Raw genomic sequence first — 27,968 nt, 5'->3', positions numbered from 1 at the left:
ATTTTTGTGTTGCGCATACGGTAGAGGGCGCCCTTTTACGTGCAATTCCTTTGCATGAATTCGAAAAATTTCCGCGGGTGAGATCGAACCATAAGTTTATTTTGATCGTGGTGTTTTATCTGTCTTCTGCAGCAGCAGCAGCAGGTTTTGTAATAAACTGTGTTGAGTGATGAGTTGATATGGCGACACCAAAGGAAAATATGCGGACTTTGATTCGCGAGGGAGATGCGCTGAAGAAAGAGGTGCGTTCAACTCGTACGTCGTACTCCATTGACTTGCCTATCATTATCATGCATCCGTACATGTACTGTATGTCCACGAGGGAAGAGTTCCATATACGGACGCCAGAATTATTCCCTACAGTGACCTATTAGCCATCAGAAAGCAAACACATGTCCAGAAAAGTTCAATTTAGGCGGGAAAATACGAAGTCGTTTACTTAGAAAATAGGGTAAAGGTGGGCAGTGGTATCGGACCACATACATGTACATGACAATTAAGAAAAGCAAGAAGCTCGACCAGTTGTGTGTAGATTTGAATGCAGTTGGTTGAATTCTCCTGGTCGAAAATTCCCGTCCTTATAATTACCCTACTTAGAATGTTTCAGACCAGTCTCTTGTGTGCACAGGGTGTCAAGTAGCATCAATTTAACACTCTAAAAAACCCCAGGTCTGTCAAGTGTCATGTCTGTGTCCATGTATTGTAATGTCCCTGACCGTATAGTCACCAAGTCTCATATTTTGCCACTTACACGTACTTAGAAAACCAAAAGTAAATATAGGTGGTGAAATTAGGGACTTGGCGACTCCAGTCATGGACATAGGCCTAGGCCTTTTCACAAATACTGCATGGGTGATTTTGCACAATGGTAGAAAGGCATGAAAGGCATTGTGGGAAGAAAAAGGAGCAAACATTGCCTCTTGTTCCTTTCCTCAATGTCTTTCTACCATTGTGCAAAATCACCCATTCAGTATTTGCGATAAGGCTTATTACATGTACATGACATGTAACTTATAAGGCCTACAATGTACATCATGTTTGGGTGCAGTTGGTTGATCTGCATGATGGCTTGATCTCTGTTGATCTTACTGTATGATTTGGCAATTTAGAATAATTCTGCTATCAGAAAAAATGTTGCATCCTGACTCCACTTCAGCAGTTGTGTACAAATTCTATGGGGAGTGAAGAGAATTTTCTAAGTTTTTCCCAACAACATCGGTAAATGTTTCTCAGTCCCGAATTCGTGTCTTTCCAGCATTTCTGTCTACTTTTTATTGAGATGATATACATGTATGATGGGAAAAGTGGAGTCAGGATGCAACATTGTTTCCCTGCTATCTGTTTTTTTTATACAGTAGTCTGCAAAAAAACACAATATAGTCCTGGGAAAGAGGCCAATGAGTATGGAATATTTTTCCAAGAATTCCATACATTAGGCTTTCAAGGACATCACTTGACACCCTGTGCACAAACCCTGTGATAATAAGACTGATCTGGTAATTTTTAATTATTAGTAAATGCTTCAACATTTTCCCTGCCACTTTAAACATTTTAGGACAAGTAATTACTTTCTGATGGCAGATACATGCATCTAGTGGCCCACCACTTTAAGAAAATAAGTGATGCCTGTATACGTTTTTAAATTAAACAAAATTCTTTTGCACTTAGGCCAATTTTGTGCTTAAGTAGCTCAATGAAATTGGCCCCTGGGCTGTTGGAAATGTTAAATGCAATCTGGACTCCTGCCAAATTTATTTTACTCACTCCTGGGTTGATTATCTTATGAATGGATTTGTTCAAAGAGAAATCAACTCAGAATGGAGTACAGTAAATTTGCTCTAGTTTCCAGATTGCGCTTAACAGAAACGCTGATAAAAACGTAAAATGAATGGGGGTCTTGCTGAGAGCCTGAGAATGAGGGAACCAAAAAACTGAACGGAGATAGTTGAAAAATTCTGTTCATTCAGAACTGCCACGTGTCCTTCATTGTTTACTAAGGGAATAGAGCGTGACATTTTGACCGGGCAGTTGGCTACGAGGTGGATCATGGAAGTGGCAAGGTACTCTGCGATCGTGCCCCTGTGGTTATTTGCAATGGCTAGAACCTACATGTAAGATAATTTTTAAAAGTCCAAAAATATGTTAAGTGGGAGATTTCATACTGCCCTTTCACTGGACTGACAGTTGTCTTAATTGTATAATTTTTGGTGATGAGTGGCCAACTTGCATAAGGCCACGCTGGCATGTCGGGCTGAGAGTGAGACCCCAAGTGCAGAAAAACATGCAAAACAAAATCATGCCCATTTTATTTTACTCTTGTTCAACTTTTAAAAAGATTGATCATTATGACAGGAGACTGGTGGCGCAACTGTGGACATACATGTACATGTACATTGTACATGTACCGGTTACATGTACAATGTACATGTACCGGTACATGTACTGTCCGTTAGAAATGTAGACTAGTTACCAGATGCTCTGTTTAACATAAAAATGAATTTCTGCAGTAAGCCTATTGTAACTTGATTAACTCCAACTCTAATTTCTAATGCTAATGATATCTGGAGATTCTTCTGATGTCATGAGCGTTAGGGCTGGAATTACTTGGTCTACGGGTACAGTGCAGTGTGAAGGGTGTTGATATGGTTGGAGAGATGCATTTTCCTGGTGTGCAGATTTTCATGGCTTATCTTGGGACTCTCATACACAGTAGTTAGAATCCGGATTTATTTGGGACTACATGTACATGTAGACTGCCTCTGCGTGTACATGTCCATGTAGTAGGAAAGTGGCTTGTCTACCCCCAGCCTTAGGCATAAGGCTCATGGCATTTGGAATTTGTGGGAAATTTGCAATTGGGGCTTGGGCCAAGTACATACATGTACGTGTATGTACTGTAGCAAAGCTTTATGAAGTCACCTGTCAGTCAGCTCAATCAAACGTTGATGCACACGCAGGTCTGCATGTCAGTCAATACTACAGACCAAAACTGAGTTTTGTAGGCTTTTACCTGAATCATGACAAGACCGTATACACATGTACCGTATGGTTGAAAATGGTGCCATTTCATTTACTTGTATAGCAGTGGAATTCATGGAACAGTAATTTCATTCTTTGTTTTGTGTAATTTATTGACATTGTTGTGACCCAAATGAGGAGTCATCTGCCTTGAGCAGAAGCACCCCCTCATCAGTTAAAAAGAGCCATATTGGTGGGAAATGTTCAATTTTTTTGGTAGTGAAGTGACTGCAATGCTTGCATTTCACAGTTGTTCAAGAAGCAGTGAAGTGCTGTTCCCACCAGAGTAGCCTCCATTGCTAGGAAATTGCACCCTCTCTTGGGATGTAGTCAAGTTGATCTTTTAAAGTCCTTACAAGCTCAAGCTGCAGATTAATCATCATCTGTCCAGTCTCAACCGAAGTTACAAGCTTCATGTACATGTATCTTCAAACGAGTCGTGACTAAAACATTCTTTTGTCATCCAATGAATGTGCAGTTACTTGTGACGGGACTTGGGGGGACTGTAGCCCTGCTAGGACTACGTGTGCATGTGCATAAGTACCTGTTAGAATTGGTTTCCAATCTTTAATATCTTCATGTATTCCTTACAGGTGGATGCCTTTGCAGTTGAATGCCAAGGAGTCATTGAAGACATGGGGCTGTCCGACAGGAAACAACGCATGAAGAAGTTACTGCAAAGGTTGTCCCTCATGCCAGCATGGCATTCGTAATATAACACATGGGCAATTCCATGGTATCAGAACGACATTTTTAAACACTCAGAAAGTGGTGAACATGTGTTAAATAATACAAATAAATAAGATAACAAAGAACCACTGGTGTATGTTGTTAGCATTAAATCTAAACTCTAGTTTAAATTTAAAGATGTACTTTTAATTTTCTGTACATATGTCAAAATGTCATTTGGTTACTGCAGAATTGCTCACATGCTTACTGTTGTCCCTCACCTTCCTCAGCATTTTTGCTAGATTTACTTTCCTGACTTTGCCAAAATTCAGCACATCATGAAGTCACTGTCACTTTCCTTCTATTCATTGCAAACTGCCAGGCACAAAACCCATCCAAGCATTGGTTTCTAGGCTTTTTGTAACTAAATCCCTTAAAACTTCGGAAAACTGGGACAGATGTTGGTGTCTTTAAGGATGTACGGTACATGCAAGAAAATCACATTTTGCACCTGTTCAGTTGAGAAATGTCTTACAATAGTATTACCAATAAATACATGTACATGTACACGCAAATAATTTGTTATTTGCCTGGAATGTGACATTCATTCCACTCGAGTAATTCTGTTCATGTAGATAGTTAGTTTTAGGTAATGTTTCTGAAGCTTATTTCGGCCTCCATTTTTACAGGAGCAAAGACTTGATTAAGAAGACTACCAAGATGGAGCAGAGGGTGTCGAAACACACTAAAGTAAGTGTCTCTTTGACTTGGGATCTCAAAACAGACCAGGCTAAGGAATGTGGGCCGAAGGGTACCCCCAAACTTGAAACGATAAGCACTCATCGTGGTATGGGTTGTTAAGTCCCAGTTCCATTCTTTCAGAATGTCTAGTACTTTATTTTTTTCTTTATTTTTTGTTTTGTTTTGTTTGTGGCAAGCCTTTCCATGTAGTTTCCATTTGTTTGCAAAAATGGCTAACATGTGATCCTAATAAACATGGTGCTTTTTCTAAATTCAAGGACATGTATATGTACTATACATGTACGTGCACATCAGGATTATTGCACAGTGAACTGGCCACAGTTAATGGAGTGTTTCTGGCAGAAAAAACGCAATTTAGAAAAAAAGACAAGATACATCAGCCATGTTGACTGCTGATTCTTGGCAAATTGACCTTTGAGAGTCCTTTGTACAATACTTGTTCACTGTAACTTCATATTTTGCAACATTCTGTGGCCTCAAAATAGTGGAGTATGTTCACCATAGGATTTCCAGCAATGACAGGCTAGGTGCGGAAGCCAAGTTCATGTCCATCACTTGGGCATCTTGACAGACAACCATTTATAGAAAATGAATTGAACTTTCGAAGTTTTAACCCGTCTCCTACTTACGTTAAGTACACCACTTTTGTCAGACTGTGTTTACATGTACGTGGTCTGTTAGGAAACTGTCTTGAAATTGTTATTTTTGGCATGTCCTTCAGCATCAATTGGTTAACCTATATTTCATTCCGAGATTTTTTTGAATGTTAGTCACTTTTGAAACAAACCTTGAATGATTGATTTCTTTGTTTCTGGTCTTCCTTGTTCATTTTTCTGTGAATTATTTGATGTACATGCTCTAGGGTAAAGAAACAACCCCAATCAGTCGATTTGATGATGTCAAAGCTGATGAACTGAAGCGGCTCAGAAATCTAAAGGTAAGGCACTCCTGCAGTTTTTAACCTAAAGTGGTGAGGCTTTTTTTCCCTCAGCTTGACCATAACCCTAAGGCTGTGCTGAATATCTGAATATTTGATCAATTATCAAATATTAGAATGTTATTTTCTTAAGTTGAATATTCGACTGCGAAATTCATGAAAGGAAGGATGAATTTTCTTTTGTTTTAAAGGAGAAATACTACACTATGGAGGTTTGTTTCACGCATATTCAAATGCCAAACAACTGAAATCTTTTTCAAAAGCGAATTATTCCCCCCCTAACAGTCCCAAATCCTCCAATTTCAATATGATTGTACATACAGCCTGGGGGTTAGGGTAAAAAAATTTAAAAGGAAAAGAAATTTCAACAGGACAAGAAGTGTTGTTTGTCACTTAAATCCTACTAAATTGTGGCTGGAGATACTCCCAGACGTGAGAAGCTATTATAGTGATAATAATGTACAATTACGTGCGTTATTGCAACTGATTTTGTATATAGTCCAATCATCAACAATCTGCCGGATTGATTGTTGAATATTTCAATAACGGATTATTCGAATTGACTCAGCCCTACACGACCCGAACCCTTCAAAATCCTTGAAAAGCAGTTTGAAAAAAATGTAATACATGCCGAGTGGAATGGTGTGTCTAAGACTTCTCCACTAGTAAGTCCACCCCTGAGAACACTTGTTGGTTTTTTTCTTTTAATCATCTCTCAGCCCACACTGAGATACACTACGGAGCAAAGGTACTGTACATGTATACTTTAATGTAAAGGGAAAGCATCTGAGAGACAACAGGATTCAAGTTTTTTATTTCTTTGAATGAGCAAGTTTATATTCAAAAAGGCAAGATCATTGAAAAACACAAGGCACGCGTGGCATGCATGGCGTAAGGCCACGTTGAACGTGTTCAGGGTACGTGCAAGTTGTCACACAGTTGCATTGATCATGTGCATACATTGATCTTCTTGAATAATCTCTATTTTGAGCATGGCTTGTTGAAATACCAGGTACCAAACTCATCGCTGAGTAATTCTACGCCAGGTGCCATCTTTCATCATTGAAAAATGATTGTGGATTGATTTACTTGTGATACGATCTCAGTCCTCTCCTGTTCCATTAATCTTTTCTCAAGCCATGATGTCTGTCGAATCCTTTGAAATTTAACTCGGTCTGTCACAGTCATTTGAAATCTCAATGTGCACCTTTATTTTTTCAAGATTTGGAAGCATTACCACCTTTTCAGTTCCTTTAACTTTTAACTTATATTTTTCCCTCATGCCTCTGGTTTTGTTTAATTTTTGTTTTTGAATGCAGAATCGTCTTGAGAAGCTCAAAGAGAGTCTTATCCCTAACGAGACGGAGGAAGAGTACTTTCGGTTAGATAAATTAGCATTCTTCTTTTCATGCCGACTACATGTACATGTAACGTCATGTGTTTATTAACAGCCGGAAATCCTGCCACCACTTCAAAATGGGGGGGGTTGAAGAATGTGGGTTCGGACCATCATCATTTCATCTCTAGGATTCATGGCTTGATCACAAAGCATGTCTTCCTCCAATTTGCAAAGCTGAAGACCGAGGCTCAACTTGTCCTAACCTGCATTGATAAGAAAAACCTTGGCAGTGTTGTATGTGCGTGTACATGTAGTTGAGACTTCTGAAAGCCATCGCAAGAACCCACAAGGCCATCACAAACTCAGTGTGAGACCATTGGCCTGAATTCAAGTCACAAACTATTCAAATGAACTGCAACCAAACACTTCTTTGTCTTTGTTCACCCTGTTACTTGTGATTGGTCTTGTGACTGGTCTTGTGACTAGTCTTGTGTTTGATCTTGTGACTGGTCTAGCAATGGCCTTGCCTACAACACTGACCCTTGGTATTCCCTTTAGACTACCTGAAGTTTTCAATGCCAAGTTAGAAAGGCTTGAAATACTGCTTGAAGCATGGAGCATGATGACGATAGCATGCGATGACAAGTTATCAGTTACTACATATACATGTACCCTACTAAAATTTTCCAGAAATTGTGCATGTTTGCATGCGATATGCCCAAAAAATTAATTTACCACTGCTTGGGCAAGGGCAAATCCGGAACCACATTTTCATGGTGCTAATTTTTGGGGGGGGGGTCTGCCAAAAATAGTGAATTTCTTTTTTGTGATTTTGTATGGCCTGTCTTATTGGTAGGGCTATCTTTGGGGGCTTTTTATACTTTGGGAAGGTAGAGAAAATAAAGCAAACTGCCTTCCTCTTTTTATTTTTGCCCCTTTTCGTGAGCACCCCGGCCATCTGTCAATGTGTTGGCATTCTTGTACATTGTGTTATATCGGAGTTTAAATGAAAAGAACAGATTTCCACAAGAGGTGTGATGACATGAGGGTGTTTTCAGTTGAATCTCAGAAGTGAACGTTACATTTACTTTGTCCCCAGCTCTTACCATTCATCAATATCCTGCTTGGTTTTCCTTTATTCAGTAGTTTATGAGAGCTTTGGAAATAAGGATGTTGGATGTTGAAACAACTGTCTTGTCTTGAAGCTTTTAAGGTTTTTATTGGGAATGGATTTTTGGATTATTTGGTAATGGCCTTTTGGTTGAATGAAACACTGCAACTTTTTGATGTCTTATAACCCATCCATGTTTGCCTGCCTCATGCTGCTCTGCCTTTTATAGCCAAATGGGGGATGAGGCAGGAGCGACATCCACGAGCAAGGTGATCAGTGTTGGCCCAGGTGCCAATAGCACACTGGAAGATGAAGAGGAGGAAGATGAAGAGGAGGAAGATGAAGAGGAGGAAGAGGAAGGAGAGAAGGATGTGGAGGAAGATGAGGAGATAGAAGAGGAGAGGGATGAGGAGAACCAGGAAGAGAAGAGTTCCCCGGGAAAATCTGGGAGCAAACTGCGACGCATGAGCCTCTTCCGGCGGTCCTCCAAGAGTTCCAAAGATGTGGCAGCAAAGCTGAAGGCCACAGAGGCTGGGGTGCCAGAAGAAACCAAGAAAGAGCGAAAGGAGAGGGAGAAGCGAGAGAGACTGCTGGAAAAGGAGAAACAGGAGCAGGCCAAACGGGAGAAGCGGGAGCAGGAGAAACGGGAAAAGCAGGAAAAGGAGCGACTGGAGAAGGAGCGGAAGGAGAAAGAGAAGGAGAAGAAGAAGGGAAGGGCCGACAAGAAGGGTGTTGGTAAAGGGAAGCTTGGCAAGTCCTCCGGAAGTCAACTGGATGGAATAAGTGAGCAGTCAGAAGAAGATGAGGAAGATGAAGACATTGAAGAAGAGGAGGATCATGAGGAAAATTATGAAAATGATGGAAAGGATAAAGTTGAGGACGGAGAGATAGATGAGGTTGATGAGGAAGATGAAGGAGATGACGATGGTGATGAAGACGATGATAAACAACAGGGGGAAGTCAATATTGTGGAAGCCAAGTCCCCCAGACTGGCATCAAAACGGAGCCTGATGAAGAGCCCCTTTGGCCGCAGGCAAAAGGATGGCAAGAAGGATGGTGTGCCACCAGAGGAGCCCAAACCGCCGAAAGAAAAGAAAGGATGGAAACTATTCCAGCGCAAGACTGACAGGTGACAGGCACCGTTTTGGTTGGATTTGGTTGTTGTGCACTTCAGGATTAAACCTCCCTACTACCAGCACTGGACTAACCTAACCTCCCCTCCCACCATTCTGTGTGTGTGAAAACACCTCACTGTCTTTGTGTGTACTTGGTTTAACGTTGTTAGATACAGGCTGTTTGTACACTTATTTGGTTTGTTGTCGATTCATTACCCTTTGCAGTGCTATCCACCCCGAGCGGAACAAAGGAGGGCATGTTTTTTAGTACTCACCGCATTGGCATGCATTTTTTTAGAATCCAGAGCGATATTGTTGAATGTGTTGCACTTACGTACTACAGATGTTGTGCTGCATTATGACCAATTGTTGGTCCTGATAGGATCATTAACTGGCAAGGTTGGATGCCTCCTTATCGTGCCTTGAATTCTTCCTCTGGGTGACTGGTTATTTGTCGGGAGTCAGTAACTGCGTACCAAGTGTTTTTTTTCCCCTTTAAAACATCTCGCTGCGTACCATGTTCTATCACTGTATTCGGTTTTCGCTCATCTGGGTTGGTGGGCCTTAAGGCTGGGTCCCTGCTAACTGGTTGTATCTTGAAGTAATAGGAGCAATTTATAGTACAGTGTGCCATCAACACATGTAGGTTGCAATGGAGAGGCCATTTGTCGAGAGGTTGACAAAAACCACTGTCGTCTTGCTGTAATTTTCATTTGAGTGCATGTCGGCGCACAGCTTGGGGAAATTTTGATAGAGTGGGACATTCCATGTAATGTAAAGAAGAAAGGATTGATTAAATTGCTACCCGAAATATACCAAGGAATCTCCTTTCCTGACAAACAAAATCGAGGAGAGTTCAAGCTCCCTGCACACAGTGGGCGAATAGAATTTGTCGACCAGTTCCCACAATGCACCGTGGGAAATATCTTTCCATGGAAACCTCTTGGTGGCGCACTGTATTGTGAATCGCCCATATTAACACATGTCTGGTGGAAAGTGGCTGCAGCGATAGCCAGGGATTTTCATAGGCAAAGGGATTACATATCGTGTATTTCTAGTCGTAGCCATCACATCAACCTGTGGTTACATACATGTAGCCCTTTCTTCTGTGCATGGAGTCCATAGGTTTGCATGTGTGTGGTTGCCACATTCCTTTGTTCCATTGTAAAAACATTTGTTAAAATGCACTACTTGATTTTTGTGATTTGGTCCCATTTTGAATTTCTCATTTTGTTTTCTGTGTGTGTGTGTGTCAGATTGTGAAACTGGTGGAGTGCATTGAAGTTTTCCCTTTCTTGTGTGTAATGTAATTTACATGTACATTCACGTACATGTGTGTGTTTGAAACTTGTAGCACCCCTTACAGGATCTGCTGACTGCTCAACTCTAACGTAGCCTAACCCAACAAAATTCTTTGAAATGTTGAACACAGTGTGTTCTTATGGTTGATAGTGGCAGTGAATCACATGGTACTGAAATACTAACACTCTGTTATATACTGTCATTCATGATTGTACCCTTTGTCCTATTATTGAGGACCAGATTACATATACATGTAATAGCCTCAAATGTGCCCAGAAAAGCATTTTGAATCCCATTAAAACCCATCAAATTTTTAAAACAACATTTTTTCATTAAATATTTTGTATAATTTTTGTTAAATTTCAAGTTTAAATGATATATGGGTGCGTAATTGCCCCTCACATCATAATAAATACGCATGTTTACCTGGAGAGCTCTATTTTGTTCAATTCTTGTACGTATTTTTGATTAAAAAAAGATGAAGAAAGCTTTAAAAAGATACCATCATGTCAAAATTCTAGTCTGTAGGCCCTAAATATCCAAGTGGGCTTAGGACATTGTTTCAACATTGAATGTTGTTCAAGTGGCGTCATGTTTCCATTTTGGATTGTGATAACTTAAAATTTAAACATTGGTTATGATTTACAAGGGGAACTTGTTGCTGGTCAGTTACAAATTCTTCCCAATCGTTGTCTGAGGAGCAATTTCCTGAAGTGCTCTTAATTATGCAAAAGCAACCTTAAACCATCTAGTACAGTGGGTCACAGAAATTTAATGTGCCTTACCTCATGCCACTGTGATGCAACGTTGTTTTGATGACCAAAGTCAAATGCAATAAAACATAAAAGAGAAAATCGTCTCATGTTTTGTTGCCTCTTACATCTGAGCAATATTCTCGCCTCTGATATTTTTTTGTGATAATGCAGCAGCTTTGCAGATGCATCCATGTTCAATGTATGTACATTGTAATGACAGCATCTGTGAAGTAAGTCTGAAACCAAGTTGGGATGATTTTGAAATCACTGGGGATTTAAAAGGCATCTAACCCTGAGTGACCCTGCATGCGGTGCTATACTAAAGTCTATTTCTTTCGACCAATTCTGAAATTCTGAGTCATCTGAGTTTCCAAATTACAGGAAAATGACAGCATCCACCAGCAGTGATGCCAAAGAAGAAGATGCAACCTCGAAGCAAGCGACAAGCAAAGAGGACGCAGCCAAAAATACGGGAACCTCGAAGGCAAATTCACACCCAGAGGAGGTTGAAAGTGAGGACAATGATGAAGAAGAAGATGATGATGAAGATGAGGACGAAGAAGAGGATGATGATGACGAATATGAAGATGATGAAGAAGTATCAGCTGAGGATGAGGAACAGGGAGAGGAGGTTTCTGAGGAAGAGGATGACGAGGAGGAGGGAGAAGATGACGAAGATGACGAGGAGTGAGAATCATCCTTGAGATTTCATGCTTGAAACAAATTTCAACTTTAAAAAAAGGGCCCATGGTTTCAATGTACAAGATGTAGAGTATTCTGCATTTAACATATAAAATTGAGAAGGGTTGGTATGGTTAGCATTGTTTGACTTTTTTCCTTGGAACTAACTAAGCCTGTTGTCTAAAAAGAATGGCTCTGTCTTGCAGTTTGATTTTTATTAGCATTGCATAATCATTGCATAACAAGCACGCGCCACAATAGTTCAGTGCCTGAATAACCAACAGTAAATGTGAGTTTACCCTCAAAATTTTGTCTATCCCAAGAATCATTTTTGGTTTTTTGTTGCTTTGTTTGCGTTTGTTTGTTTTTCTTGCCTCCAGTCCCAGTGGCATGTTTTAAGGTCAGCTGAAGGTACCCATCATAATAATAATGAGGAGCATTTATATTGCGCAGATACTATATAAATATACTCAACTGCACATAACAATACCCATCACTAGCAGAAATGAAAATCAGGTGTTGGAAAAAGCTTCATCATTTTACTCTTTTAATTTCATGACCAAAAAGAATTGTGTACAACTCGTAAAGATATACGTAATGGGATTGTATATCAGATTACCTTGCAGAGATTTAAAAATAATTTTCACGGGTTCACACAAAAAGGTGTACAGGCTTGGCTTCATTGGGTAACATTTCAGGGAAGAAGAAGACGAAGACGAGGAGCAAGATGACGAAGAATATGAAGATGACTCCCAGTACCTTGATGAGCTGGGTGGAACAGGAGGCTCAAATGCAAGCGACATCTTCAGTCCTCCGGACGAAGGGGTGAGCCATATACCACTTGAACTGAGGAGCACCTGCTATTATATTTGCTAGAAGACTCCGTCAAGACATAACCAGGATATGCTTCTCATTAACTAGATGGGTGCAGTTGAGTACCTCATAGAGTACCAAGTTTCCAGATTCTTGTAAACATTGAAGACTTTTGAACCAAATGTACTTGGAAAGTATTTTTTAGCTACATGTACACAAATACTTCTGTCTCAGTGTTTAATCTAGTAGTGCAACGTGCCAAAAATCCCAAGTTTGTTTCCCACTGCAGCTAATGTTATTTGTACTCCACTGTCATATCTCTCTTGCTGTGTTCACATTAAACAGCTCAGTTTTTACTTGGGACAAAAAGCACTCGGAAAGGGCTTAACTGCAACACTGAGTGACTGAGTATTCTCGATAACTGAGTTACTAGTGCACAGTTTACTCAAGGAGATATGTGTATGACACCAGAGCAAGGATACTGATTTCCACCTCTACCCTGTTATTTCTATGATCACCTTTTGCTAAGCTGCCATGAGTACCTTCATGCACGTACGCATTACGCCCAGTTATTCTTTGCAATGTGTGCATCAATCACTTGTATGGGCAGCTGCTAAAAATCAAAATAATTCTACTTCTATTTTGCAGATAAAAAGTGCACTATCATTTCAGTCTTTATCCAGTTAATCAAAATATAGAAGGATTAAACTTTGTGACAAGCATTCAGTAGACGTGTACTTGAAATTTCTTATTAGAAGTTTCCCATCCAAATTAACTGACAGGCAGCAGGAATCATTCCATTAGGTTAGATTTTTTTCATGTCACAGTTGTGTTCTTTTACGTTGAATTGCCACTTCATAATGAGTAAATTCACCATTTTTGGCTGAAGATGGAGCGATATGAGGCCGTTTGTGACTTTGCTCCTGAGCAGACTGAAGACTTGGCATTCAGACGAGGTGACATCCTAACTGTCATAAATACCAGGTTGGTCAGTTACAACTACAGACTACGAAATAGCAAGACATACATGTACATGTACATGTACTTAATCTGCCGTTAAGATGCCACGGTAGCTAATAACAAGTGCATTTGGTGGGGAAAACAATTCCTTTTGCAGGAGATGTTACTTGTCGTAGTCTTGGCCATGGGGTGTTCCAACTTGCAAGAATGATCTCAGAGTTTTAATGAGTGCCAACCTGTTTTTTTTGGGGGGGGGCATGTTGTTCAAAACCTGCTGTATTTTATTTTAGTGACGAGCCGTAACAACCTCCAGGAGGCAACATAAGTCAAGAATTGTTGAGTAAAGTCTCCGACTCGGTATTCTTTATCTTCAAATTGTATGCATAGGATACTTAATGCATAGCTAGATCATAGTTAAGACATATATCATGCTCAAGCTGTTATTGGAAGTTTAAGGAATGCATTTTTATAAGTAGAAGTGCACATCGTGTGTTGGAGTGGGTGCACTTTGAGGAAATTCTGCTGTTATAGCAATGACAGTTTACTTGATCTTTTCAGAGATGATGGATGGTGGATGGCTGAAGATGAGGAAGGGAACCGGGGACTGGTACCCAGCACCTACCTCAAGGTATAGCTGTGTCTGAATCTATGTCTTTGCAGCCGTGGCTTAGGTGAATGCCAACCTGAACGTTCCAATCATTCCAAATTATTGTATTCACTTGTTTCAGTTGAAGAAAGATTACGGTGACTACAGGGACGTACAGTCTCCTGAGGAAGAAGGTATGTCAGTTAAAAAAGTGTTGTATGGGATGATGAGCATAGATTGAGAATTGTGTAGCTGTCATCTTTGGTCATCAGTACAGCTGTCTACTTTGAAGGCTTTGAATTCAGTGTGATTAACCCTATCCCCCAAGGGTGTATGTAAAATCATTGAAATCTGAGGATTTAGGACTATTAAATCAACTCAAGTTTTATTCAGGGCATTGGTGTACTGGGACACTTACAGACAGACGTATGTGTGCTCTGTCCTATTTAAGCACATGAATTCAGAGAATCGTTGCTAAATGAAGCCAATTTCAGGATTTGAAGTGGAAGTGAATTGTAGTTAAGCAAACCGCATACTTTTTGTCTCGGTAGAAAACCATTTCTGGCCTCTGACTGCTGTGAACTATAATTGATAATTTCCTTTTGACCAGTTTGTTGCTTGTTGCTATGTGTCCTCCATTTGAGGTTCAACAAACGTGGAGATTCAATATTTAAACTCCGAAAATTTCATGTCTTAAATTTTCATGCCTTTAAAAACTTTTCTTTTCTGTAGATCAGGCACGTGCACAAGGTGGTCGTCGAAAATCGTAAGTTTGAAACCCAAATTCTTTTATTGTAATATGCATGTAACTTCTTCCCAAAGGCTAACTTGTTTCTAGGTCTTTTCTACGGGTTTTGCCAGGGAAATTTATTTTGATGAGTACATGTTAGACATAGTCCTAAGATTAGCTGGTTCAGCTGAGTACAGTCCTGTTGGTTTCTGTGCAGCATGTGCAAAAGGAAGGGTGGGAACCGGTGAAGCAGTGAAGCACTCTATACCCAACCAGGCTGGCTAGTCGGTCTGTGGTGTTATTACATGGCTGGTGGTTGCTTGATTCCTGAAAGGTTTTGGGGATACTGTATGTGTGTTAGCTCTTGCAGAACCAATATCTGTCAAATTTTGTTTACTTTCCAGAGGTTTGGAGCTGTGGAAAGGACTAAGAAAAGCAATGAACGAGGTAAATGTCGAAAATTCTGTTCTGTGTGTATGGGGGTTGAGTGAAATTGCATTGTGAAAGTTTGAAACCTTTTTAGTGGCATAGAATGAATCTTGCAAGAGTTTTCCGGCCCGAAAGTGCAAAAGTTAACTGATCTAACTACTTGTCATCTGAAACAGTGGCAGACAGGTAACCTCTGCATGTATGTATGTGCACTCAGCCACACAAGTAGTTTAAATATTTCATGAACCAAATATTTCCAAAAGTAAGCTCGAAGTTTGAAATAGATCAGTTTGATCTGTAGAAAGTCGAGGTCATGCTATTGAAACCTGTGAGTTTGTACATCATCTATACCATCTGGACAATCACATCAGCCACCTTATCTGTCTTTTTTTCTCGTCCTCTAGACAAGTGTGACAGACGTGTTAACTGCAATGGGTGCTATCCCGTCTGGATTCAGACCCTCCACCACAGCCAGACTACTAAAAGAAGGTAACATCCCTGGCACAGTGTCCCGATTTTTGGGGAACAGCACTGGCGATGGTTTTTGCTCTTCAGTAAAAATGATGTTGATCAGTGTTTTGTGTAGCGAGATACCACACACAAAAAGAAATCACACTCAGTCAGTGCACAGTACGTGGCATCCTTCAATATAACCCTTGTCAAAGCTGCATGGTCATCACTTAGTCCTGCCTGGAAATCTCCATTCACCACAAAGCCGTAGATGAAATCCAGGACTGCATATCATCAATGATCCTTCATCACACTCCAAACCCAAGTATGGCAATGCTCTTCCTGAAAGTATAGCGATCAAAGGGCCGTCTTCAGGAAAGCTATGACCAATTAGCTTCGCAGTTCGTGGCTACTGTCAAAAAAAAGCCTCAGCTGTGCACAGGATATGAAAATTTATCTGCATGCGTATTCTAAGAGGGGGGTGCTGTAGGCTTGGACCCGATATTTGTACTGCAAATAGCTTACCACTTGGAACAGAATGCAAGCAAAGTTAAAGTGCAGTCAAAATGGTCTGCCCTGTACAGAAACTGTACATGTGTTAGTTCGTTTTTATTAAAGTTTTTATCTCACAGTAGTGTTCCGGTTCTTTCTTGTGATAGACCAATACACGTTGAGCAATGTGCTGAAGCCTCGTCTGAGCCAGTCCTATCTTGCCTTTAAGGATTTATATTGGAATCCCAAGGACAATCAGGTATGTTCAAGTGACGGTCTACAAATGGACCTGACTACTTGAATACATTGTAGTCTGGCAATTCAAAGTTAATGATGACAAAAGAGTCTTAGGGGGATGATTAGTGTTGTCCAAAGTTTCTTTGTTGCTGTATAATGATTGATAGAGAGTTGAATGAAGTCCCCTTCTTAAAATGTGGACCAAAATGTCAGGGTTACAGCAAGGCATGGAAATATGAGATGTTTTTGAAAATGAAAAATACCTATTTTGCCTTTGAAAAAGATCGTGCTGGGAAACTCTCAAGCCCTCTGTTTTGATATGTTTAGTTTAGGACTTTGTAGCCAGCAAGCAGTTTGCAACACTTCTTATATTTAAAATTTTTGAAACATACCCGGGTTATAAAAATAATACTTCTCTCTATGTTCCCTTCATGAATGTGTTGGCAAAAGTATTTTATTTTGTTTTACAGATCAGAGCTCGTACTGTGCGTGTGCAGAAGATGGTCTCTCTCATGATGCTCAAGAACATGCCCCAAGTTGGAGCAGGTGGGTCAGGACCCTAGTCACTGGCCTGTAGCTTGGCTTGAAGTGTTCGTTCACCATTGTCAAAAACCTCTAAGCTGCTATTTAATACGCCAAGTACACATGTGCTGTTAACTGCATCCTGTGTCTGTGTATGTCTGGTTCATTTGTTTTTCGAATTGAAAATGAAAATAGAAAAAACAAAGACCAAGTCGTTTTCTGTTTTCCGATTTAAAAATGAAAATAAAAAAACGAGTCCTTTCTCGTTTTTCAATTTGAAAACAAAAAAGTCATTTTTTTTGGTCTTCCGTTTAAAAAGAGAAAACAATAATCATGTTCCGTTTTCATTTGCCAATGTGAAAATAAACTCCAATGTAGTCTATTGCTCCAATATTTCAGAATGAAAAACAGTTCCATTTTTCACCATGTAATGTAAGAAACGTCTTTTTAAGCCATCAATTCAAACATGGCTGAACTAGAGGAATTTGTTGCTTCTAAAGTAAAAGGAGGAGCAACTCACAAGAAATTTCTTGCATATTTAAAGGTAACTTTTGTCTTGAAAAGCTCTCTGAGAAGTCTGTGACACGTCCCTGAAATTGTGTGCAGTCGAAGGGAATAGGGATTAAAATATAAAACAATACTACTGTTTTTATTTTCAACTGGAAAAACAAAAAAAAAGAGATTCTTGGTCCATGTACATTTCGTTCATTCATTTTTTGATTGAAAATCTAATTTTTCTTTCGTTTTAAAATCGAAACACAGAAAACGACTTGTTTTTTTGTTGTTTGATATTCGTTTGCAAAACAAAAACAAATGAACAAAACGTACAAGGGCCGTTCTTTTATGTATTATAACTATTGCATGGCCAGTGGCATCAGCAGATCAAGTTCCCTCAAGTTAACACTTGAGGGAATTATGTTTTGGATATTGCAGGGCTGGAGATCAAGACAAGACACATACGGCTGGCAGTTTTTGATGGAGATAAGGTGAGACTAGATGTCGTACCTTGCTCCCTCCTCCCTTCTTATCAGCTTACCATTGGAATTGATTAACCAAGTTTTATGATTTATTGAGTTTTTATTTCAGTAAATGCAGATGTTTCATTGGTTACAGTGAGCTTACCACTCTATTTAGGGCACTTCTATGGACCGGCAAAAGAGATTAGATGTCACGCAAAGCTAACAGGGCACAAAAATGCCCTTGTTAAGCAGCGGAAGGCTAATAACGTGCACATAGCAGACAGGCAGCGTGAATCAGACTTTCCAGATCCCAGCTATTACTTCATCTAAAATCTACCATATCCTTCCCGTCTGCCCTAAATGACATGAAACTTCACTTGGCTAGGGCTTTAGTGAAAGTTCTGCACAGAGTATTTTCGTAGGATCAAAGGTTTCTGGCAAGTCGAGTCTAACTCCATTCGCTCAATGTCAAATTTTCCTTCCACTTGTTTTACGCTGCATTCCTTTTTTATTGTGCTCTCACAGGTCCTAAGTAACATCCACACAGTGCAGGCCACGTTTGTGGAGTCTGACCCCAGGACTTGGAAGTTTTCACCAAAGGTATCAGGGACAAACCATCTTTTAGACTGATCTGGCTACAGCCTTTTTTGTAATTTTTGGATTAGAAAACATTTGAAACTTTGCTGGGTTGGCGTACTGGAAAAAAAATAGGAAGTTTTATTTTTCCCATACAATTAACTTATCTTTGGTTCGAGCAGACCATTTTTTTTTCAAAACACCAAAACCGCTGTTGAGGTTAAACTTGTGTCAATTTTTTCATTAATTTTTTTTTCTAAAATTGCATTGTTTGGAATCAGTGGGTTCGTAATCCAACTAATAAAACATTGTTGACTTAAGAAGCCATTGAGATTGCACACAAGTTGTATGCATGTGATTACATACCCCTCCGACCAGTAGGATCTTGTGACCTGCCCTTGTGTGCAAGCATAAGTGTGGTATCTCTTCAGACTATTCTTAACTGATACTCGGTCTATACGTTAACTTTGGCATGAACAAGGGAAAGTGCAGTCAGTTGGCAACAGCATCCTGCTAGGCCAACACACCCCTTGCCGCGCTTCTGTGCATGGCATTAAGTCCACTCAACTAGTTTTACATCCCAGTTTGCAAACCTGTCAGATCTTTCTTTGAGTGTCAGGTGTGCGGCACCCGTGGCATTACTGACCCTGCCTCTGTCTTTGCCACCGGGACTTTTGCACATGGACCTGTACACAAATGACTCTTTTCGCCTTTCAGATGACAAGCATGCTACCAAGCACACTGGATGGGGACTGCTTTGTTCGTACCAATCACACAGATCAGAACATTGGTGAGAAGCACATCCTAATTTAACCCTAACAGTCCTCAATCCTCCAATTTCTGTATGGTTTTTACATACACCCTAGGGGGTCTAATATTGGTTTCAGCAGGTTAGTACATACTCAGTTTATAGGAAGACAGATGAAGCATTCAGTTTATTCCTAATATTGTAATCAAATTAAACATGAATGTAATAACCTATCACAAGCACAGTACATTAAAGTAAGATGTAATGAAATGTTTTTGCAGTGTTTAATCCCCAACACGATAATGGAAGATTGGAAAAACCAGAGTATTTCTGTTGCAAATTAATTCAGTAAATCGGAATCTTTCTTTTTTATTTCAGGCATTCTGTTTGAAATCTGCATATCATATCTACGAACAGTAAGCACATTTGATGTGTTATAATTGAGAAAGAATCATTGTGCTTTTAAAGAGTGGACTAACAACAGAGATATATGCACTTCTGCTAATTCTGAAAATCTTTGATACACCTGTGAATATCTGTGAAATCCAACGCAAAACTGATTGATTTTAATCTTGTGATGTTCAGAAAACAGGTGAGAAGGGAGAGTTAAGCTGCGGTTGGGTGCACCTACCACTGTTTGATGAAGCAACAGGGGGACCAGCTGTCAACAAGTAAGCAATTATGGAATGGAGGTTTTAAAGATCTTTGTAAAGCAGTGTGTTTGGAAACTATTTTAAAAGTACCTCAGATTTATTTCAAATGGATCATTTGCCTCCGTTACTTTCTTTCATTTAGCATTTAGAAGTATGTGTGTTATTGTCTGGTGTTCTGATAGCTGTGTGGAATTTTTAGCACTTTGTGAATTTTACTTTTGTAACAATGGCCAACTATAGTTTTAGCAGCCACTTGTTGTAAAACACGACTGTGACGTCAAAAGAGCAGACTGTGTTGTTACATATTAACAATACTGTTGCATACAGGGTCTATGAGGTACCCATCAAAGGAGGAACTCCGTATGAACCAGATGTGGATGTGGATCCTTCCATTAGCAGAAAAGGTGAGCTTTGGAGGTGACATTCACCTCGTTGGAAAGTCAGTCCCAGAAATCCTTTCTTGGGTGAGCTTGGCTCCCCAGCAGCTCTTTGGCTGCACAGTCATCCAATTGTATTGAACAGATTTGCCAACTGGTACGATTTAGCTGTATTTCCTACGGGAAATTCTTGTAAATACGATCATACATTCCCCTCCCATAAAATATGGGTTTCGGCCATTTTGACTTGCCTGAAAAAAAATTGTACATGAAGTCCAACGGTTGCGAGTGTACATTATGCTAGAAAAAAGCAGCTGCCAATGTACAGTACGTGTACACTATGCACTTGTGTACAGGATATGCATGTACCTGTACAAACCTCGTGTGTAAACAGCATCCAGCAACCAACCAATCATTATGTTGTGATTGGCTGCTCAGGAAATATCAATATTCATGCATGCATTAATAGGACTCTCTAAAGCCGCTTGTGCATCAATGGAAGTAGTGACAAACCGTCTCCAGTATTTCATGTACTGTAGCATACATTTTATGGCCACTGTAAATATGCGGCTTGAAATAAGTTTAGCAATTTTTCCACTTTTGAGGAAATAGAGGGCTTCGTGGCAACTGGCGCGGGGCAAAGAAATTGTGTCGTACATTGCAGGGCTTTTACATGGTCATTTTTGCAAAATATGATATTTTTAATAACAAATACGACTTCTGAATTGTTAGAATACAGTTTTGTGATCCAAGAGGTTGGCAGGCCTGCATTTAAGATCACTCCTCACCGTGGTATTCATATGAGGGTCATTCATCGACATTGAGCCTTTGTTCCATTGTTCGGGGTCATTTTTGGTGTAAGCCAATTTTTTATGATCACTCATGTTGCCTAGACAGAAGCATCACATTTAACAGTAATTATCAGTGTAAGTTTAGTTTGAAAATAATGAAGCAACCAGTGTTGTGGACCAACACAAGACCTCTAGTCTGAATTCAAGCCACAAGTTATTCAAATGAACTGCAACAAAAGCATTCCTTTGTCATTATTCACGCTTTTACTTTTAACTGGTCTTGCGCATGGTCTTGTGAAGGTCTCGACTACAACACTGGAAGTAACTGGCGTAAGGGTGAAATATTGAATTGTTATGATCGGTTGAAATCCATAATTGTACGGGCTTTAAGTTTACAATGTTACAGACCAAAACTGAGACCTTTGTGTGTCTGGCAGGCAGGAAAAGATGCCAGATCAGGCAGTAATGGGGATCAAAAGAAAATACTACTGTTGCTTTCAGCAAGAGTGGCATGTTTTATGCGGCTCCAATCTTGTTTCTGCCAGCGTCGAGCTGTGCTGGTACCAGAGTTTATGCAAAAAGCTGCAGACATCAAATCTTGACTATCTAGACCCAAACCTTAATTTCACTGAAAGGGGTGGGGGGGGGTTACAGCCGAAAATTTTCTGTAGCAGTAATATCAAACATTCTCTTGCAGAAAATTCGAAGCCTTGATTCTTATTGATTGTTCCATGGCAAGTGGCAGTGCAGTAGTGATATAGAGTACCAAAGCATGACGTCATTTAGAACCAGGAAGTGCTGTACAAATGAATCAAGTGGCGAGTGGAATGAAATTTTTCTTTCCATTGCACAGGTGTGAAACATGGACTGCTTTATAGAGCACCTGAATAAATCCTCTTTGTGTGCAAGTCATTGTTTTCATTTCTCAGTACAGCTTAAAAGCTCAATTTGAAGTCTTCACTTTGACAGCCATAACCAGACTTTTGTCTTTTTGTGTGAAGTGCCTGACTGCTCTCTGTGTGCACATGTGCAACATTCTTTGTCTGCGAGAAGAGTTTCAGCTTTGCCTACCACATGCACACATACATGTAGATGTAGTTAAGTGGTTTGCCAATAAAAACACAGTATAAATCACCGTTGAATATACTGAATAATTTAATGACACATGATTGAGGAGACATCAGTTGGTTCATAGGAACTTGTAGCATATGTGCAAATATCCATATATCACAGTCTATATCACACTCTGCATACTGTGTCATTCCAAGGGTAAAGGTCATCTGAAAAAGAGACAGGCTATAAGACCTAATTCATTTGTGCATTTAGTCTAGTCTATCAGAGCTCCAAACTTCTTGGGCAGTAACTTGCTCCTGTGGAACGAAAATATCAGCACCGTGGGCAGCAAATACTTGCTCCTGTGAAGTGACGTTCATTCTAAAGCCCAGCAGTGTTGCCTTCTTTTTTCCCTATACTGAACGTACACATCTAACTGCAACTTTCTGTCTCATTCAGCATCCACCAGTAAGTTTCGTTCCATGATGACAGCTAGTAAGAACCCTAGGCTGGTTGTGAAGCTGTCCATGCCAACTAAAGAACAGAAGGCTGACTTAGAGTAAGTAGATCGTGAAGTGGTATCATAAGACCTCATGGAGCTTTGAGGCAGAGAAGATTGTTGGCAAGTGTAGAAGCCAAGCAAAAGAGGCAGCTAGCTTTTCCCAAGATAGGCTGATATTTTTTTTTTAATTAATTAATTTAAGGCCGAACATGTTAACTTTGGCTTTAATTTTACAAGATTGGCCAATTTGGAGTTTGTAACATACTGAAGATACCATGTTTTCGGTAAAGGCTCTGAAAAGAAATCCAGATAAACAGTTAATTTGCACCGGTCACAGCGAAGGTCGTAATTTCTCTTGCACAAAACCCATAGGCTATTGAGAATTTCTGAGTGTGCGAACAATGCACACGTGTAGTTAATCTGCAGAATGATGGACAGGAGCTCTCCCCCCCTCCCCCGAAAAAGTGTGGAGTTGTCCATGAATTTACCTTGCAGTAATAATGTACCTCTTCAAACTACAAAACGTGGTAATATATAATATTCTCCCTCAGCTTGTATCTCATGTTTTGGTTTGGTTTCTATCTGTATATTTTGCATTTGGGGCATAAAGATAGCATTTTTTTTATGATTTAGCCAACTCGGAACAGCTACCCACAAAAACATTGGTGCCTTTTAACCCCTTCTCGAAGGGAATTTCTTTCCGAAAGCCGCCTCCAAGAATTCCAGCCTCACTTGGCCACGAAGGCCACCTGCCAAACTGCAAATTCTCGGTTTGTAAGTCCACTATTGTGAAGCTGGGGATTATGATGCAAATTCGGTCTTTTCATTTCTGGGCTGCACACAAAGACCAATTACCATAGACATACGAGCCAGGGTCTGCCTTCTTTCACTGTGTTCGCTCAAGCGTGGGCCGAGAATAATTGCTGAAAAGCGGGCTGAGGATCTCAATGTTTACAGCGTGTCTTAACGAGTCCCAGCGTGAAGGGGTTAACGGATGCAAGATGCAAGATTTGAAATGACCATATTTTAATTCCAACAATAGTTGGCAGACCACCTTCTAAAAGTTTGACTCCTAGAGCCTATTTACACAGATGTGCAAATGTGGAATTCTGCTTGGTAAACAATGCTGAAGACTGGTCTCCTGTTGAAACCATAATCTCCAGCACTTGAAGTATACACAGAGAGTGGACACATCGTGCAGTGTGTCAGGACTGTGCATTCTGGCCTTGTTGAGTCAGTGGTATCGTTACGTATGACATCACAGACTGGCATTGTCATGCGCTTCCTCATTGTACTTTTGATTCTCCTTGCAGCATGTGGCTGCCCTGTTCCTGTGGAAAATCATTTTCATGGCGAGTGGAGTTCTGCCATTTGTTTGTACTATATTGCACAGCATATCACTTTTTCATCAGTGCTAACCGTCATCTGAGTAAATGGCCCTTACACATTTCCCTTCACTCCTAAGAAGAGGTTGGAAGTTAGACAGGTTGGATCTCTGTGGACTTGTTTGGCAGTGGCTTTTTCCCACTGAGAAAAACTTTGTGCTGTCAGGAAGTTTACGGGCTCAGAGGCTTCGTAAAAGTTGGCAATGAGTACTGTCCTAAATGTTAGCTTGTCACGGAGTTTGGGGTAAAGATCTGAGAGGGGAAACAGTTTTCACTGCTAGCTTAAAGAGTTGCCCAGGGTTGTTTGGAGTGCTCTGACTTTTGGGCAGCTTAAGCAGTTGAGTTATCATTGCAGAACATGGTAAGTGAAGTGCAGTGATAGACACTCAAGGATCAACACCACAAACCTGAAATGCAACACAGCTGAAGAAAATGAGCCAAAAGTAACCTGAGTCACTTTGGCAATAAGCCTTTTGCAAGTTGAATTCGAATAAAATCTGGTACACTTGTGTTACTTAAATCCCCGTAAACATAACAATTTGAATTGTCTTTAGCAATTTGAATTGTTATCCACAACTTTTTGGTGAGCTTGGTATATTGGTAATTGACATAATAACTGACTTCATATAATCTTGAAGTGATGAAGCATTACTTTAGACAACGCCATTTCTGCTTGTGTTCTAGCACATTGCCCGACACTGTTGTCAGTTGTAGCTGTTACATATCGTCACTTTCAATGTACCGAAGGCTACTAGCTGAGTCCGCACTCATAGACAGGATTGACCTTCAAAACACAGGTGAGATCGCAGTCTATCACAGAAGCTTGCCACTTGTGGCTTGCATAATAATGAATGAAAAAAAAATTAAGTAAATCTGTGACAGGAAATAGCAGTTGCGGCTAAGGGAGACAGATTAACGGACCAAAAAAGGCAGCTGCCTTAGGCTTCAGGAGCAATATGTGTAAAAGGTTCATGAAAAAGTCACTGTGTGACAAACTGCTAAATTAATACATGTATGTGTATACATTTACAAAAAATACCGCACACTAACACTAAATTCTTGAAGAGAAAAACCCAACACAGACTATTCCTCCTGGGTGCCTTGGCTGAAAGAAACCAAGAGGCAGACTAGACTGCCCTTTATGGTGAATATACGACATAGTACGACACCTGTTGACAATTCTTAAATAGTTATGTATTTGTGAATGGCATTAGATTTAGGGTTGAGTCAAATTCAAATACATGTACATCAGTGAGGAGCCATGGAAGAGCTCGCGTGGGCGTCATTCAACAGAAATATTTCAGATGACAGTTTTCTTTTTCAAGTACTGTCCTAGCGTACCGCTCTTTCACCTCACTGAAGTATTTGTGTCTTGGTTCATTTCTCTGGCAGATCTTATTCATAGTCCTGTTCTTTCCAGTTTCCCTGAGGCTCTGCAATATCCAGACATAATGGATGCTTTGAGGGTAAAATGAAGTCCATGAGACAGTTTCATTTTTCCTTTTGCAGGAAACATACACATTTATTGTAGTTAGTTCACACATACATGTAGTTAAAAACCATTTGAAGAAATGTAAGTGTTATGCATGTGGGTAATGTGTTATTTATTTTGCATAATATTTTTCCAGTGCTTGTTTATTTTCTAAAATCGTTTTGGTGATAGAACATTGATAGAAATACTTGAATAATACGCCATTACCTTCAAGCTATCTTTTTTATGTTTTACACTTGTTATGTATTGGACACACATGAATGGACAAGGTCAGAAAGAAATTAGGTGACATGGTATAAATTAAAATCTTAATAATTTGCATTTCCAAACAAGTTTATGCTTTCCGTTTTTTCCAAAACTGCAGGAATATAATCCCTGTAACAGTTGTTTCATCTTAAGAATATCAGACCAATATTTCCCTTTCCTTTCACTAGAATTGTTGGGCATACAAAAGGCGAACAATGAAAAAATCAGACAAGGTGAGTCTTGGCGTATCTCAGTCATTTTTACAGTGAACAAAGTGTGAGAAGCTACATGTGCCAGAAGGCTGCTTGTTTTCAGAAATTGAACATTTATTGATGGGTGGTTTTCTTTGCTGATAAAGAATTTTGCAGAGAGATCTTTTTCAGTCTGTAAACTCCTTACGCTTTTTTGGTGTTTTATATTGAATTGCTTTTGTTTAAAGCATTCTCAGAAATCTTTGAGTTTATTATGGTTTCTTAAGCTTCAAACCACAAGAAAACCCCCCCAACACTGGATTTTATTTCGTGGTGTTTACACATGTATATCCGTTAAGTCAAAAGTCAAAGTCAAAATTTTTCACCCAGTGTGTCAACAAAAGTTGTTGGCAACACTGATTCCCTTTTTGTTGCTGTGGTCATACAGAGAGACCTTGGCCAAATGAAGAAATTCTTTGTTGATGCATGCATGGAAAGCATCTATCTCCTCCTCCAGTCAGCAACTCTGCCTGCCTACAAGTTTGGTGACAAGGAGAATGAACAGGTGTGATGCAGTAATTCTGTTGCATCCCTTCATGCTTCCCTTTATGTCCCATTTAACTTCATTTTCAATTTTGGTTATCACTCTTTTTAGGCTACATGTGTTTGGTGTGTGTGTGTTTTACTTTTTGCCAGTGAGGATTTGCTCATTCGTGAGAGAGTGTGGAGTCATTTTAGGAAGTATGCTCAATGTTACCACTATTTCAGTTCCAAGATTTGCCAGGCGTGTGGATAGTTTGCTTTCTTGAATTTTCCTTTCTTTGGCGAATCACAATTGATTCAGTCATGGTAGTAGGCCGGTGACCAAACTCTAGTAATATCTGCTATTTATCATGGATATTCTGTCCTTGGTTTAATGAAATAAAATAGATTTGACCTTAAGCTGGTATTGACAGTCTGTTTCACACAAGCTCATTGGTCAAGTTATGTAAACGCTATTCATCAGGAGATTTGTTAGTGTAAATCTCTCTCTCATGTAGTTTACAGCCAGTGAGTTTTTCAAATGGGAAATTCAACTTCTGTGAAAAGTATGCCATTTTACTGGTGGACGGTAATTCAACCTCAGTTTTTCTTTCTCTGATTTCAAAACTCAATTCCAGGAACGATGGGAGGAAATCTCGGATATGATGCAGAAAAACCGCACAAGAGGTGTACTGGACTACCTCCTGAAGCCTGGTGTGATGCATGCGCCCTTTGACATTGGAGAAGTGACCTTCAACCTCTTGCAGGTCTACCACGAGGGGAGCTGACGACCGTTGCATGTTAATTAAGCTTTGAGTGACTAATAATGTCCCAAAGAGTGATTTTCTGAGCCATTTATTCAAACAATCACTGGAGAACTTGTCAGTGCTCAACACCAAAGAAAACCAATGATGATATTTAGTTGTCAACATGACTATTTGTGAGAACATTAATTCAACTTTTCAATTGTCATTTGCAAAGGTTTTAATACTACTTGAGTAATGCTAGTTTTTCTGGAAAACCAGCCAATGGAGATCTGTATGATTTTGATTATTTTTAAAATTGTATTTATTGGTATACAAGACAAAAATGACCAACAGCAGCAGCTGAAAGGGTCACCAAACAAATGAAAGAAACAAATAAATATTACAATTAAACAGGAGTCATACCATAAAGCAGGTTGTTGAAGGCAAGCTGTAGTCCCATAGAACTTCACTTTCAAGTACCCATGTGATGTTAGAAAGGATGTACCCATTTGAGCCCCAGCATTGGACTTGGGGTTTTAAGCAGCATGTTTTTCTGGACATAATAAAAAAACAGTCAAGCTTGTCAGCATTAGAAGTACACCATACGTCACAAAGCCAGTTTTTTCTAGGTGCTGAGCTGTATTTCACTGAGTGACTTGTGCACTATATAGCACTATATAGCGATGTTAAGTGTGTACATGTATTAATATTTGATTAATGCATTGCCTGTCTTAAGACTGGGTGCACCTGTCAGTTTGATTACCTTGAATTGTGATTTGTGTCTAGGAAATAAATTTTGAATATATTTTAATTTCTATA

General features: G+C 39.8%; 1 protein-coding gene across 2 annotated transcripts; it reads left to right on the top strand.

Moving 5' to 3' along the window:
• Window positions 1-31: 31 nt before the first annotated feature.
• On the top strand, window positions 32-27,968 carry nphp1 (nephrocystin 1). Of its 2 annotated transcripts, none has more exons than XM_022227419.2 (28): window positions 32-242; window positions 3,612-3,700; window positions 4,377-4,437; window positions 5,312-5,386; window positions 6,706-6,767; window positions 8,066-8,965; window positions 11,390-11,695; window positions 12,388-12,514; window positions 13,392-13,486; window positions 14,021-14,090; window positions 14,191-14,242; window positions 14,781-14,814; window positions 15,183-15,225; window positions 15,612-15,696; window positions 16,317-16,408; window positions 16,857-16,932; window positions 17,842-17,894; window positions 18,393-18,467; window positions 19,161-19,233; window positions 19,570-19,607; window positions 19,777-19,862; window positions 20,172-20,248; window positions 22,525-22,624; window positions 24,637-24,749; window positions 25,345-25,418; window positions 25,879-25,923; window positions 26,330-26,446; window positions 27,042-27,968. In XM_022227419.2, the coding sequence occupies exons 1-28, from the start codon at window positions 180-182 to the stop codon at window positions 27,189-27,191; spliced, it is 3,231 nt and encodes a 1,076-aa protein (XP_022083111.2). In that variant the 5' UTR covers window positions 32-179; the 3' UTR covers window positions 27,192-27,968. The 2 variants fall into 2 exon arrangements, with proteins under 2 accessions (XP_022083111.2, XP_022083112.2); XM_022227420.2 differs by having other exon boundaries at window positions 32-255.

The sequence above is a fragment of the Acanthaster planci genome, linkage group LG01, assembly GCF_054643075.1.
Source record: "Acanthaster planci isolate LZ-2023a linkage group LG01, COTS_SCS, whole genome shotgun sequence".
NCBI classification, from domain to species: Eukaryota; Metazoa; Echinodermata; class Asteroidea; order Valvatida; family Acanthasteridae; genus Acanthaster; species Acanthaster planci.
The sequence above is the reverse complement of the archived record's forward strand: the minus strand, read 5'-3'. Positions and strand labels throughout refer to the sequence as shown.

Bases quoted from the DNA above. Each gene is read 5' to 3' on its own strand.
- nphp1 (XM_022227419.2), top strand. From the start codon at position 180: ATGGCGACACCAAAGGAAAATATGCGGACTTTGATTCGCGAGGGAGAT. The intron at 6,768-8,065 runs GTTAGATAAATT...TGCCTTTTATAG, and splicing joins ACGGAGGAAGAGTACTTTCG to CCAAATGGGGGATGAGGCAG. The intron at 19,234-19,569 runs GTGAGAAGCACA...TTTTTATTTCAG, and splicing joins TCACACAGATCAGAACATTG to GCATTCTGTTTGAAATCTGC.